The 16142-nt window shown below is 48.6% G+C and overlaps 1 protein-coding gene across 2 annotated transcripts in view; it reads right to left on the minus strand.

Annotated features, from left to right (window-relative positions):
• Positions 1–16142, minus strand: part of LOC119964480 (vitamin D3 hydroxylase-associated protein) — an 80164-nt gene that overhangs the window by 39890 nt on the left and 24132 nt on the right. For both annotated transcript variants that reach the window (XM_038794029.1, XM_038794028.1), the window contains exons 3-4: positions 7906–8046; positions 2008–2141 (exon numbers count right to left, since the gene is read on the minus strand). In XM_038794029.1, coding sequence (XP_038649957.1) covers positions 2008–2141; positions 7906–8046 — 275 coding nt within the window. The remainder of the gene's footprint in view (positions 1–2007; positions 2142–7905; positions 8047–16142) is intronic.

The raw sequence follows: 16142 nt of genomic DNA on the forward strand, positions 1-16142 counted from the left end.
CCCCCCTCTCCCTCCCACCTCTCTTCCTCCTCCCCCGCCCTCCATCTCCTCTCCCCCTCTCCCTCTCTCCTCCTTCCCCTCCCCCCCTCTCTCTCCTCCCCCCCATCTCCTCCTCGCCCCCCTCTCTCCCTCCTCCCCCCCTCCTCTCTCCTCCTCCCCCCCCTCCTTCTTGTTAGTGGGGGGGGGGTGCGGCGTTGGAGGGGGGTAGGGGTGGTGAAGGGGGTAGGGGTGGTGAAGGGAGGGGTTTGGGGTAGGGGCAGCGGCGTGCAGAGGGGGGCGACGGTGCGTTGGCCCCGGGCATCCGTTGCCCCCCTCCTCAGCACGCCGCTGCCCCTACCCCAACCCCCTCCCCTCACCACCCCTACCTCCTTCACCACCCCTACCCCACTCCAACGCCGCACCCACCCCCCACTAACGCCGCACCCCCCCCCCCCCCCCCCCCACTAACGGAGGAAGGAAGGGGGGGGGAGGAGGAAGGAAGGGGGGGGAGGAGGAAGGAAGGGGGGGAGGAGGAGAGAGGGGGGGGTGTGGGTACCGGCCTTCAGAGGGAGGGGGACGGGGTGTGGGTTGCGGCGTTGAGGGTGGGGGGTTGCGGCGTTGAGGGGGGGGGGGACCCGGCATTGAGGGGGGGGGGGACCCGGCGTTGAAGGGGGGGGGGGGTTGCGGCGTTGCGAGAGATGGGGGGCGGCGTTGGAGGGGGGGTAGGGGTGGTGGGGAGGGGGGTAGGGGCATTGGAGGGAGGTAGGGGTGGTGAGGGGGGGGGTGGTTAGGGTAGGGGGCAGCGGCGTACAGAGGGGGGGGGCGACGGTGCGTTGGCCCCGGGCATCCGTCGCCCCCCCCTCTCTGCCCGCCGCTGCCCCCAAACCCCCCCGATGGCCGCAACCCCCCCCGATGGCCGCAACCCACCCCCCCGATGCCGCAACCCACCCCCCCGATGCCGCAACCCACCCCCCCGATGCCGCAACCCACCCCCCCATGGCCGCAACCCACCCCCCCCGATGCCGCAACCCACTCCCCCGATGGCCGCAACCCCCCCGATGGCCGCAACCCACCCCCCCGATGGCCGCAACCCCCCCGATGGCCGCAACCCACCCCCCCGATGCCGCAACCCCCCCGATGGCCGCAACCCACCCCCCCGATGCCGCAACCCACTCCCCGATGGCCGCAACCCCCCCGATGGCCGCAACCCACCCCCCCGATGGCCGCAACCCCCCGATGGCCGCAACCCCCCGATGGCCGCAACCCACCCCCCCCGATGGCCGCAACCCCCCGATGCCGCAACCCACTCCCCCGATGGCCGCAACCCACTCCCCCGATGGCCGCAACCCACTCCCCCGATGGCCGCAACCCACTCCCCCGATGGCCGCAACCCACCCCCCCCGATGGCCGCAACCCACCCCCCCCGATGGCCGCAACCCACCCCCCCATGCCGCAACCCACCCCCCCCCCATGCCGCAACCCACCCCCCCCCCCCCATGCCGCAACCCACCCCCAACACTGAACGGCGTCAACCATCATCAATGGTTGACGCCGTTTTAAATCAACTGTGATTTTCGCCGACGTGACCCGTGGCCACGTCGGCGGGACTTCGGCCCATTCGGGCCGGAGATTTAAGGTCAGTGCAAATAAAATGAAATCCCGCCGGCGCCAGCTGTTTTCACAGGCTGCCGGCGGGATTTGCACAACGCCGGTTTTTTACCGGCGGGAGAATTCGAAAACCTGCGGGAGCGGAAATAACGCCGCTTCCCGCCAATTCTCCGACCCTGCGTGGGGTCGGAGAATCCCGCCCATTATGTGTGACTTGGACTATGAGTGACTTGGACATAGTTTGTATTAAGTTTTCATTTTGTGGTAAGTGACATCAAGTCTCTTTGCACTTTTTGTGCTCTGCTTACTATGGTCATGGCTGATCTGCTGTCATGCTTATATTACAGTTGTCTAATTAACACAAACATTAACCCTTTACAGGTGTCACCAGCCTCCAATTGCAGCTCAATAATAAATTACCTTAGCATGGACTGAGGGATATTAGTTTTCACAAAAGGAATAGCCCCTTGTTTCTTCAGCACTTGCACTATGACACTATCCTTCATTGCAGGCTGCTGTAAGAATGTCTTAAGTCCACAAGTTGAATCATGACCCTGTGTTTAAAAAATGAAATGCTTTTTGACAAAGAATACGTCTCTACTATTTTACTTATGTGACAGCATAAACTGCTAAAAATCATAACAGAACATACAGATGATTTTTGCTCCCTTATTCATTTAGCCTGGGCAGAGGTCTGATGGAACACATTTGAGATGCGCTCTGCTTGGAGAAATGAGAATCTGTCTGGATTTTCAGCTGTTTAGCATTTTCCAAAGGCACACACATATCCCATTTTAGGAGTCTATGGATAGGTACTGCCGACAGTTGGGCACTTGCACAGCAGTGAACCCAGAAGAAAATTAGGAGGAGTACCAATGGGGCCCACGCATTTCATTTCAATGGCCTCTCAAAGCTTGTCTGGTCAATGCACAAACACTTTGCTCACCCAACTTGAAGGATCCCCAAGAAATCCCCAAGAAATATAAAGCAAAAAGGACCTAGTCATGTGAAACTCTGCCCCTCTTTACTTATTTCCGCAAATGGAGAAAGGAATATCACAGCCAATATGATCCAATTATGTAGTTATTATAATCATTGGTATTGTCACTAAACACCTCCTCGGATACAATCACTTCGAGATTAGTACAGTTTCACAAGGAAGGAAGAAACATAACTCTTCACAACAGGCTTGCCCAAACTTTTCACTTGGTGTGTGTGTGTGGGGTTGGGGGGGTACATTTGCAGATTGTTCTCACTCAGACAAATTCTGGAAAGATAAGGGGGTGGATTCTCCGGTCGCCGACGCAAAAATCGCGTTCGCCAAACAGCCGGAGAATTACATTTCCGGACCAAATCAGGGGCGGCGCCACTTTCACGATGCTCCACCCACTCCAAAGTGGCATACACTGTGAATACGCGGCCACCCGATGCTCCACCCCCGAGAGAATGCCGAGTTCCCGACGGCGCAGGACACGTGTGGTCTCACCCGTCTGGAACTCAGCATGGCAGCTGCGGACTCAGTCCAGCGCCGCCCTAGTCGAGGAGGGCCGATCCGTGGGCGGCGGGGACATCGGGGCTGGGGCACTGTGGTGGGGTGGTCCGTGACATGCGAGTCGACCGAAGGGGGGACTATTTTGCGGGCCAGGTCCGCAAGCGGCCTCCGCTATGAAGCACCTCACGGCCACAGACCCGGCAATTCTCCGGGACATAGCGGCAGCTAGAGCCGGGTGCTCTACTAGCCCCTGGCCAAACGGGGAATCGGTGGCCGTTTTGCACCAGTTTTTCTGGTGTAAAATGCCACCGATCCCATGCCGTCGTGGGGACATAGCCCCAAAATCAGAGAATCCAGCACAAGGTTTGGCACAACAATGTAGATAACCACTTGAAACATCTTAGCTACAGACCAAGTGCTGGAAAATGGGATTAGAATAGATAGGTGCTTGATCACCAGTGCAGACAAGATGGGCCAAAGGGCCTCGTTCTGTACTGTAAAACGTTATGACCTGATAAATTGAAATTCAAAAGAAAATGTTGAGATTTTAAGGAAAGAAACAATTGTTGAACAAATGTAAACAATGTCACATTATTGAGCTAAAAAAGTTAGAAAATAAGTAAATAGACTAAATAGTAGCATGAAAAAGCTTTGGCGGGTTCAATAAAAAAAACCACTTTGACTAAGATCAAATGTAGGATCAAACTCAAAGTCAGGTCTAATGCCTGTTCTTGTCAGTTGGGATCTAGTGTGTCTTTCTTGTGGGGACCATGAATTAGATTCAATTTGAATTGTTTTTTGGAGCAAGCAAGGTGATGGATTAAAGGCTTCCGCTGTCCACTCTGCGCATTGTCTTTGTAACTCTGTGAAAGGAATAAAACTTTTTAAAAGAGCTAGAGAATAACTCAGGAAAGAGTAAGGCCAGTTGTAGACGATACAGGTAATCTGTGTCTGGACATGGAAGATGTGGGTACAATCATCAATGAATACATTGTATTGGTCTTCACAATGGAAAAGGAAGACATACATGTGGACATCATAGAAGCCCTACTATGCAGAAGGAGGCCATTCGACCCATAGAGTCTGCACTGACTCTTCGAATGAGCACTGTACCAATGTCCACTGCTTCCTATCACTGTAACCCCATAACCTAACCTGCGCAAGGGTTAACCTAAACCTAACCAAGAGGAAATTTATCATGGTCAATCCACCTAATCTGCACATCTTTGGACCATGGAAGGAAACCGGAGTACCCAAAGGAATCCACACAGATGGGAGAACGTACAAACTCCGCACAGACAGTCACCCAAGTCCAGAATTGAACTTGGCCCCTTACGCTGTGAGGCAGCTAACCAACATGCCGCCCATCAGGGCGGATGACTGTGATATAGTACAGGAAATTAACAAAGCAAGAGGAGGTACTAGCAGGTGTAGCAGCCTTAAAAGTGAATATATCTGCAGGAACAGCGGAGATATAATAATAATCTTTATTGTCACAAGTAGGCTGACATTAACACTGCAATGAAGTTACTGTGAAAATCCCCTAGTCGCCACATTCCGGTGCCTATTCGGGTACACGGGGGGGAGAATTCAGAATGTCCAATTCACCTAACAAGCATGTCTTTCGGGACGTGTGGGAGGAAAGCAGAGCACCCGGAACAAACCAATGCACACATAGGGAGAACCTGCAGACTCCGCACAGATAAAGGTAATAATCTTTATTGTCACAAGTAGGCTTATGAAGTTGCTTGCGTGTCTGCGTGGGTTTCCTCTGTGTGCGGAGTTTCCTCCCACAGTCCAAAGATGTGCACCCGGAGGAAACCTAAGCAGACATGGGGAGAACATGCAGACTCCGCACAGACAGTGACCCAAGCCGGGAATCAAACCTGGGACCCTGGTGCTGTGAAGCAACAGTGCTAACCACTGTGCTACCGTGTGCTGCTGAGGGAGGCAAGGGAGGAGATATATGGGGAACTGGCAGTAATTTTCAAATTCTCTCTGACCACAGGTGAGGTGCCAGAGGATTGGAGGGTTGCTAACATTGCACCATTATTAAAATTGGGAGGGAGGGATAGACTAGGAAATTGTACACCTATCAGTCTAATCTCAGCAGTGGGGAAGTTACTAGAAAGAATTCTAAGGGACAGAATATATCTGAATAGACACTGATTAATCAGGGATAGTCAGCATAAATTTGTTCAGGGAAGGTCATATTTGACAAATGTAATTTTTGTGGAGTAGCGTTAATAAGGGTATTGCATTTGACGTGGTCTATATGGTCTTGAGCAAGCCTTTTGATAAGGTCCCTCATGGCAGACTGGTCAAGAAACTACGAGTCTATGGGATCCAAGGCAAAGTTGCGTATTGGATCCAAAATTAGCTGAGCGGCAGGAGGCAGAGGGTGATGATATCGCTTCTGCGATTGGAGGTCTAGTTTCCAGTGGAGTTTTGAAGGGTTTAGTGCTGTGGCTCTTGCTGTTTGTGGTGTATGTTAATGATTTTGCCTCCATCTCATTATTGCTTAAGAAGAACAAGGATCCTGGGGTATGTGGGTCATACAGGGACACATCTCTGTTGAATGTAGACGCCAAGATATTGGCAAAGGTGCTGATATAAAGGTTGGATGGAGGCCCTCCAATAGTGATTGGGGAGGATTGGATGGGGTTTGTAAAGGGCAGGCAGATGTCCTTGAATGCGAGGAGGTTGTTGAATGCGAGGAGGTTGTTGAAAGCCTGCTCTGCAATCATATTTTCCTCTGAAACAGAGTCAAACTTTCGAATCACAGACATGAAACTATCAAAAACTGGTCCAGAAACAAAGGTTGGGAGTTGGGGGATAATGTGTTATGATCCAAAACGGGCATGCAGGAGGTGACTGGACAGGTGGGGCCTTCAAACCATATTCCTAGGCTGCTCACCAGTGAAGAGGCCCAGATCAGGTTACTGTATCAATAGCAGCAGTCCTCAGCTAATGCCTTAAGACTGAGAACGAGGTGTGACAAAGAGTGAAGGGAACGGTGGTTGAGATCAGGGTGGTTGGAATTGGCAATGTGGTAAGTGGGTGGCATAGGGTTGAGGTCAATATTTCCAAAGAGAGAAATAATAGGTTGTGAGGTTGGGAAAAGCATCCAGACTCCTCCTGGTCTCAATTATTTTGAGACAATCACCTTTTTGACAGCAGTATGCCATGGTGCCTTTAAGTTCTACTGATTAGGTCACATGTAGACCAAGCCAAATTGTTAAACACTTTTCTTGTCTGAGACACAAATTTCTAGGCTAATGTTTTTCTCTATACGAGGTCCAGACAAATTCTCACCTCCCAAGTGAAACTTCATTCCCTGTGAACTCCACTAACTCCATTCAGGGCCGCACCAAACTATCACATCATTATCACTGGACCAACCCATCACCTCACCAACTCATTCTCCAGCTCTTTGGAGCTTCATATTTTATATCAAGTTCCATAACAAGTAACTATCAAATTAAAGTTCGAAGAGAGCAGAGTATTGTTATCAAAAAGGTCCAAAATGCATAAATTAGTCTTCATACGGTGTACAGTTTAATACAGGAGTAAAAGGGGTTTTACCCACACAGATGAAAGAGTAACTGCTCAGAGACACAAACCACACAAAACATGCTGATCAATGAAAGCAACCGCTGAGCCTGTGTTTGTCGATTTAACATCATGGCAGAAAACTATATTTGTCTTGTTATAATTGTCAGGTCAGCTTCCACAGGTTTGCTGATCACACCCAGCTCAAACTCACTTCAACCTCTCCATGGTCTCAGATCTGTCACACTGCTTGCTCAGCATCCAGTACTGGATGAGCAGTACTGGATGAGCAGTAATTTCCTCCAACTAAATACTGGGAAGGACCAAGCCATTGTCTTCCATCTCCACCACAGACTCCCTTCCTTAAACACCAATTCCATCTCTCACCTTGGCAACTGTATGAGGATGAGCGTTGCTGTTCTGTTTGAAATGAGTTTCCAATCTTATTCCCATACCCACACCAAAACCTGCTACTTCCACCTGCGTATAGGACTCCAAGTCCTATCTCTATTTATTTCCTATTGAAACCCTTGCTTATGCCTTTGTTCCTTCTTGGCTTCACACTCCTGGTGGACCTCCCATTTTCCACCCTACATAAACTGGAGTTCATCGCAAATGTACCTTCTAACCATGTCCTTATCTGCCAAACACCTCTGTGCTCAGTGCCCTACATTGGCTCCCAGTCTGGTGGCACTTTAATGTTAAAATTCCCATTCAGCTTTTCAAATTCATGGTCTCGCCCCCGCAGTGTTTGTGTAACCGTCTCCAGCTTTACATGCATTCAATATCTCTGCACTCCTCCAAATCTGATCTCTTGTGCATTCCCAATTTTAATTCCACCACCACTGGTTTGGCTCCACCCTATGAAATTCGCACCTTAAACCTCTCCACTTCCTCCTATTAGACATTTCTTAACACCTTCCTCTTTGTCCTTCTATCTCAAGTGTGTCCTCAAGTGGCTCATTGTCAAATTCTCTGATAAAAGTACCTTGGGAAGTTTTATTATTGGGACAGGTTACATAAATGCAAGTTGTTGTAAAAATAACATCCTTCTCAAAGTGGTTGTCATTAGATTTAATAGCACTCATCCACTGTTGTCGCAAATGGGCAAATTCACCATTTCCTGCAAAGTCTTATGTTCTCAACTGAGCTGAAGTTTATCTGCTCCCTCAGCTCCCCACCCTATTTCATCACTCTCAGTGGCCAGCTCTACCATGGTTGCATCCTTACCATTCTCCAACATACTTTTAGATTTCTATCAGTTGAGTCTCTACCTTGTAGTTAACATTGTCCTTAATGCTGACAGGGATGCCGTATAGAAGTCCTTTCTTATTCTGACGGAGATCCTGAAGCTGTGTTTGACATTCTGGAAGAAAATCCGTGAGGCAGTTCAGCTGCTTCGTGACTTCCAAGGCCTTCAAAAGAAGAAGAGTGCAAATCCAACATGACAAAGTAACTCAAAAATCATTTCTTCCCTTTTGATTTGCTCATAGCATCGGAGCATCATTGGCTCGGGCAGCATTTATTGCCCATCCCTAATTGCCCTTGAAAAGGTGTTGGTGAATCGACTCATTAAATAGCTGCAGTGAATGTGGTGTAGGTATCCCCACAGTGCTGCTAAGAAGAAAGTTCAAGGATATTAACCCAGTATTAGTGAAGGAATAGCGATATTGTTCAAGTTGGGATGCTGTATGATTTGGACGGGAACTTGCAGGTGGTAGTGTTCCCGTGCTTCTCTTGCTCTTCCATGTGGTGGAGGTTGCACATGTGGAACGTGCTGTGGAATGTGCTGTCAAAGAAGACTTGGCAAGTTGCTGCAGTGCACCTAATAAGTGGTACGAGGTGCCAATTAAATAGGCTGCCTTCTCCTGGATGGTGTCAAATTTCTCTGGTGTTGATGGAGCTGCACTCACCCAAGCCTGTGGTGAATACAACAACGCACTCTTGCCCCAACAGAGATCAACTTACCCAGAGCATATTGAAGACTAAACCTGGAACTTTGCGAATTGGTATGATTCAGCATTGTCCTGCCCCCGGCACTGTCTGACCACACCCCTCCCCCACACGTCCTGGCGACTGCACATGGGTTCACTAAGCTATTGGGGGAGGTGCCATGCAAATTAAATATAATCAGACGAACAGAGACCAGGAGTAGAAGGGGCCTGGAATGGAGACAGTCGGACGAGCCGATCAGCACACGAGGGGGCGGAGCGCAAGTTTCGCCGGAGCGAGAGGGCAGACCAGCCACGCACAAAACCTTCCCTCACTGCGGGGGAATTGGATGGCATTCCTCTCGGAAGCACCTAGGAAACACCGGCAGGCAATAAAAACAGATATTCAGGCCGCAGTGAAAGACGTGGCGGCCGAAATGCTGGCACAGATACAGCTCGCCCTAGACAGAGCAGAAAAGATGCTGGAAGTCCAAGAAGCAACAATCAAAGACTTGGAAAAGCTGCCACTGACCAGAGTGATTGGATCATGGCATCAGAGAAAGAGGTGGAGAGGTTGGTCGCGACGCAGGGCAGTCTGAGGGGAGAAGTCAAGGATCAGGAGAAGCGATCAGGAAGACAAAACCTGCTAATAGTGGGCTTACCGGAGGGAATCTAGGATAAGGACCCCACAAACTATGTGGCCCAGATGCTGGGCAACCTGGTGGGATGGGAAACTTTCCCCAACCCAGCAGAAATAGACAGGGCTCACCGCGACCAAAACCCAAAGCAGGGGACCAACCAAGGGCAGTAATGCCAAAATTGCACTGATACCAGGACTGTGAGAGAATCTTGCACTGGGGCAGACAGTCCAGGAACTGCAGTTAGGAAGGACACAGAATCAGAATCTATCAGGACATTGGGGTTGACCTGGCCAAGCACCGGGCTGAATTTAACAGGGCGAAGGCCGCGCTGTACAAGAATGGCATACGCTTTGGTATGCTGTACCCAGTCAAGCTCTGGGTCACATACCAGGGCAAGGAACATTTCTTCACAGCCCCTGCCGAGGCCGACAAGTTTGTCATGGAGTGCGGACTGGAACAGCGACAACAGGAGAAGCGATAGTTAGCAAGGAACGACAGCGCAACAGTAAGCTAACATGGAGGAGTGGGGGGTGGGGGCAGTAGAGATGTACCTATCTCCCCCCCCACTAAACACAAGCAGCAAGCCACCATCTGAGAGACCGCCACGCGGGAGAATGTGGCCTTATTAGACAAAATGAGTAGCGGCAGAAGGAATGTGTAATGGCAATCAGGGTAATACGGGGAAGGCACAGGAAATACAGAAAGCGGGCAAGGGCAATATGGGACAGTAACTCCCGGGAGGGGTGTAACCACACTAGCGGGAAAGTCAGTGGTAGGATCATGCAGCAGACAGAGGCCGCGGCGCACAACCCAACAGAGGGGACAACGCCTGGCGGTGGGGTGGGGGGGACAAACAGCGGGGACAGGAGAGCAAAGGGGGAGAGAGAAAAAGCTAGGAGCAGAGTGAAAGCGGCATTATGGCTACACAGGACCGCAACCAGGGGGCTGGTGCAAAGAAGCACTGCAAGTGCTTCCCGGAGTACAGGAGTCTAGCCACATGGCGAACGCACAGTTGACGGCCATGTTGGGTGCCCCCTGGACAAAGGGCAACCCTGGAGTGCGTGGGCTCCCCTGGCAGGGAGAGTGCAGAAGATCAAAATGAATGTGCTGCCCAGAAGGGCCTGCAGAAAACAAAATCCATGGGGAGCTAGCCTTTCCAAACCTACAATACTAACACTTGACAGCAACAGCAAAAAGAGTGATGGGATGGATAAAGGTGCCAGATGGTGAGTGGGTGTGCACGGAGGAGGCAGCACTCCAACCCAAAAAACATTCCAGCAGCCCAGTGGTGGTAGCTACGCTCCAGTCCTGGAGGCAATTACGGCAGCAATTCGGCCTGACCGAAATGTCCGACAAGGCCCCCACCTGGGAAGCAGACATTCTAGGCAGAGGGAACTGCAGTGACATGTACGAACGACTGATAGAGAGAGCCAACACCGAACTAGATGCAACGAGGAGGAAATGGGAAGAAGATCTAGGGTTTGAAATAGAGTGGGGACTCTGGAACAAAGCACTACATAGGGTCAACTCGACCTCCACACGCGCAAGACTCAACCTAACACAACTAAAAGTGGTACATAGAGCCCACTTAATCAGAACCCGAATGAGGAGTTGGAAGACAGATGTGAACGGTGCCAAGGAGGCCCGGCCAGCCATGCCCACATGTTCTGGTCTTGCCCCAGACTTGCCGAGTACTGGACAGCCTTCTTCGAGGCAATGTCCAAAGTGGTGGGGATGAGGGTGGAGCCATGCACTAAAGTGGCGGTCTTTGGGGTATCAGACCAGCCAGAACTCTTCATGGGGAGGAGGGCAGACGCCCTTGCCTTTGCCTCCCTAATCGGCTGCCGTAGAATCCTGCTTGGCTGGCGGTCAGCAGCACAACCTAAAGCTGCAGACTGGCTGTCTGACCTATTGAAATTTCTCCAAATGGAGGAAATCAAATTCGGCATCCGTAGGTCGGAAGATGGCTTCCACAAAACATGGGAGCCATTCACCCGACTGTTCCGGGACCAATTTGTGGCCAACCACTACGTAGCCATGAGCTAGGATGAGGTGCCAGGGCACGATAGAAGAGAAGGGAGTGAGGGAAAACGCGGTGCTAGGGTCAAAGATGTCTCGGAGGGGGTACAGGACATTCTGGAGGGAGAGGGTGAACAGCCAGTGGTCGTGGTACACATCAGTACAAACGACATAGGTAAAAAAAGGGATGACGTCCTAAAAGCAGAATACAGGGAGCTAGGAAGGAAGTTAAGAAATTGGACCTCAAAAGGATCTCAGGATTACTACCAGTGCCACGTGCAGGTCAGAGTAGAAATGACAGGATATATTGGATGATACGTGGCTGAAGAGATGGTGTCCTGTCAGGGGGAGGGTTTCAGATTCCTTGGGCATTGGGACCAGTTCTGGGGGTGATGAGACCTGTACAAACTGAACGGGTTACACCTGGGCAGGACTGGAACTGATGTCCGAGGGGGGCTATTTTGGGGAGGGCTTAAACTAATATGCCAGGGGGATGGGAACCTATGCAACGAGTCAGAGGGAGCAAGGGCAAAAGCAAAAGGTAGAAAAGTGAACAAGAAAAGTGAAAGGTGGGCAAAATTCAAACAGGGCAGTAGAGAAAAATATTGTGAGCAAGACAAACATTGTGAAAAAGACAAACTTAAAGGCTCTGTGCCTTAATGCACCTCTCCAGGTTTCACGACGGCGTCAGGCCTTGCGGAGAATTCCGCCCATGGAATCTGTATGGGTAGAGTTGAGAAATACCAAGAGACAAAAAACATTAGTGGGTGTCATATAGACTCCAAACTGCAGTGGTGAGGTTGGGAATGACATTAAACAAGAAATTAGAGATGCATGTAACAAGGGAATATCGGTGATCATGGGTGATTTTAAACTTCACTTAGATTGGGCAAATCAAATTAGCCACAATGCCGTAGAGGAGGAATTCCTGGAGTGTATACAGGATGGTTTTCTTGACCATTTTGTGGAGGAACCAACTAGAGGGCAGGCCATCTTAGACTGGGTACTGTGTAATGAGAAAGGAATCACTGGCAATCTGGCTGTACGAGACCCCTTGGGGATGAGCCACCATAACAATATAAAATAATTTTTTATCAAGATGAAGAGTGAAGTAGTTGATTCGGAGACTAGGGTGCTGAATCTTAATAAAGGGAACTATGAGGATATGAGGCATGAATTGGCCTTGATAGATTGGGGAGAATTACTTAAAAGGGATTATAGTGGATAGACAATGGCAAATATTCAAGGAACGCATGGGGAAACTACAGCAACTGTTCATTCCTGTCTGGCACAAAAGCAAAGGGGGTAAGAGGGCCAATCCATGGCTGACAAAGGAAATTAGAAATATTATCCGATACAAGGAAAAACATACAGATTGGCCGAGAAAAATAATAGGTCTGAGGATTGGGAGCAGTTTAGAATTAAGCAAAGAAGGACGAAGGGACTGATTAAGAAGGGGAAAGTACAGTACGAAAGGAAGCTTGCAGGGAACATAAAGACTGACTCAAAGAGTTTCCATAGATATGTGAAGAGAAAGAGATTGGTAAAGAGAAATGTAGAACCTCTGCAGACAGAAACAGTGGAATGCATAATAAGGGACACAGAAATGGCTGAGTAATTGAATACATACTTTGGTTCTGTCTTCACAAATGAGGACACAAATCAGATCACAGAAATGTTGGACAACACAAGTTTTAGTGAGAGGGAAGCACTGAGGAAGATCAACATTAGTAGAGAAATGGTGCTGGGAAAATAGATGGGATTGAAGGCGGATAAATCCCCTGGGCGCGAGAACCTGCATCCCAGAGTGCTTAAGGAGGTGGCTCTGGAAATAGTGGATGCATTGGTGGTCATCTTCCGGGATTCTATAGACTCTGGAACTGTCCCTGCAGACTGGAGGGTAGCTCATGTCACTCCGTTGTTCAAAAAGGGAAGTAGAGAGAAAGCAGGGAATTATAGACCAGTAAGCCTAACATTGTGAGTGGGGAAAATGCTTGAATCCATTATTGACGACTTTATAGCGGAACATTTAGAAAGCAGGGGCAGGATCAGTCAGAGTCAGCATGGATTTATGAAGGGAAAATCATGCTTGACAAATCTGTTGGAATTCTTTGAAGAGGTAACCAGTACAGTCGATGTGGTATATTTGCACTTTCAGAAGGCGTTTGACAAAGTCCCGCATAAGAGATTATTGTGCAAAATTAAAGCGCATGGGATGGGGGAAATGTATTGAGGTGGATAGAAAACTGGTTGGCAGAGAGGAAACAAAGAGTAGGGATTAATGGGTCCTTTTCAAATTGGCAGGCATAACTAGTGGGGTACCACACAGATTGGTGCTGGGACCCCAGCTATTCACAATATATTTGATGATTTAGATGAGGGAACAAAATGTAACAACTCGAAGTTTGCAGATGAAACCAAATTAGGTGGGAGTGTGAATTGTGACGAGGATGCTGGGCTCCTGCAGCAAGATCTGGACAGATTGGGCAAGTGGGCAAATCAATGGCAGATGCAGTATAATTTGGATAAGTGTGAGGTTATTCATTTTGGAAGCAAAAACAGGAAGGCAGATTACTACCTGAATAGTTGTAAATTGAGAGAGGGGAGTGTGCAGCGGGACCTGGGTGTCCTTATGCACCATTCGCTGAAGGTAAGCATGCAAGTGCAGCAGGCGGTAAAGAAGGCTAATGGCCCGTTGGCCTTCATTGCGAGAGGTTTTGTGTATAGAAGCAGGGATGTGTTGCTACAATTGTACAGGGCCTTGGTGAGGCCACACTTAGAGTATTGTGTGCAGTTTTGGTCTCCTTCTCTGAGGAAGGATGTTCTTGCTCTCGAGGGAGTGCAGCGAAGGTTTACCAGACTGATTCCAGGGATGGCGGGACTGTCATATGAGGAGAGATCGACTAGGTTGGGATTGTTCGCGCTGGAGTTCAGAAGAATGAGGGGGATCTCATAGAGACTTATAAAATTCTGACAGGACTAGACAGGGTAGATGCAGGGAAGATGTTACCAATGATGGGTGTGTCCAGAACCAGGGGTCACAGTCTGAGGATTCAGGGTAAACCATGTCGGACAGAGGGAAGGAGACATTTCTTCACACAAAGAATGGAATTCATTACCACAGGAGGTAGTTGACGCTAAAACTTTGAATATATTCAAAAGGTGGATAGATATAGCATTTGAGGAGAATGGGATCAAAGAGTATGGGGAGGAAGCAGGATTAGGCTATTGAGTTGGATGATCAGCCACAATTGTGATGAATGGCAGAGCATGCTCGAAGGGCCAAAAGACCTCCTCCTGCTCCTATCTTCTATGTGTCTATATAATCTATGAAACAAGAAGAGGTAGCCAAATCCAGCGAGAGAAAAAGGGGATAGCAGGGAAGAAGGTGAGGGGAAGGGAGGGGTTGGGGAAAACAATAGAGGGGTACCAGAAGGAAGAGAAGAGAAGGGAACACAAACAGAGTAGAAAGCACAAGGGAGGACAACGGCGAAAACAAGCACAGCAAGGCAAAATGAGGACAAAAGAATGGGAAGAAGGAATGATCCAAGGCCTAAGCTCATGCAATTAAACAGGAATAAAAAGCTAACCAAAATGTAAATAGCATTAGGGGCATCACCCAGGTCCCCTCCACCTCCCACCTTTTATGTAAAAAAAACCTCTCTCATTATTTACTTTTTCTTCTTTTGATTTGTGTGTGTTTACTTGTATTTATACCATGTACAAAACACAAAAAAAACATTTTTTTTAAAAGAAATGCTTTATAAAATAATCTAATGTATATACCATTATCACAAGAGGTGGGGAATCACTTCTATGTTTTTGCCAGCTTCTGAGAATCTGCATACAGATACAAATGTTCCAGATCAAATAGAAAAAGTGTTGGAAATGTGAATTGGCCAACAGAAAATGGCTACTGTGCATTTTGCATACTGCTCAAGTTTTATAGGATGCAAAATTAAGCAACATCACAAAATAGCATCACTGAAAGCTGATAAGATAGAACTGCCAACATCATAGAAATGTGAAAAGAAATAAATAATACTGTTCCAAAATAAAACATTTTAACATTTCAAGTTCTGGTCTCTCTCTGATCATTTTTAAAAAGTTAAAGATACTTCATAGTGCTCCTTTATCAACAACTATTAAGCAAATTCAAAATGCATCTGGGTGCCTTTGTTCATAAATAGCAGAAGGTCTGTATGCAGGCACAGTATGTAATAAAAAAGGCAAATGGTATGTTATTGTTTATTGCTAAAGGGCTGGAGTATAAAAGTAGAGAAGTGTTGTTGCAGTTGTATAGGATGTTGGTGAGACCACATCTGGAGTATTATGTCCAGTTTTGATCTCCTTTTTTGAGGAAGGACGTGGTGGCATTGGAGGCAGTTTAGAGGAGGTTGATTGGTTCCAAAGATGAAAGGGTTGGCGTACGAGGAGAGATTAAACAGTTTGGACTTGTACTCGCTGGAGTTTAGAAGGATGAGAGAGGATCTGATCAAGCTATATAAAATCTAAAAGGGATTGATAAACATGGACCAAATGTTCGCCCTTGTGGGGCAACCTAGAATGAGAGATCACAATATAGGTTGAGAGGCGGTAGATATAAAACGGAGATGAGGAGGAACTACTTCTCGCAGAAGGTGGTGAATATGTGGAACTTGCTGCCCCATAATGCCCTAGGATTCTCTAGGAAGCTAGGGAGGAGATTGCTGAGCCTTTGGCTTTGATCTTTAAGTCATCTTTGTCTACAGGAATAGTGCCAGAAGACTGGAGGATAGCAAATCTTGTCCCCTTGTTCAAGAAGGGGAGTAGAGATAACCCCGGTAACTATAGACCAGTGAGACTTACTTCTGTTGTGGGAAAAGTCTTGGAAAGGTTTATAAGAGATAGGATGTATAATCATCTGGAAAGGAATAATTT

The sequence above is a fragment of the Scyliorhinus canicula genome, chromosome 4 (assembly GCF_902713615.1).
Source record: "Scyliorhinus canicula chromosome 4, sScyCan1.1, whole genome shotgun sequence".
Taxonomy (NCBI): domain Eukaryota; kingdom Metazoa; phylum Chordata; class Chondrichthyes; order Carcharhiniformes; family Scyliorhinidae; genus Scyliorhinus; species Scyliorhinus canicula.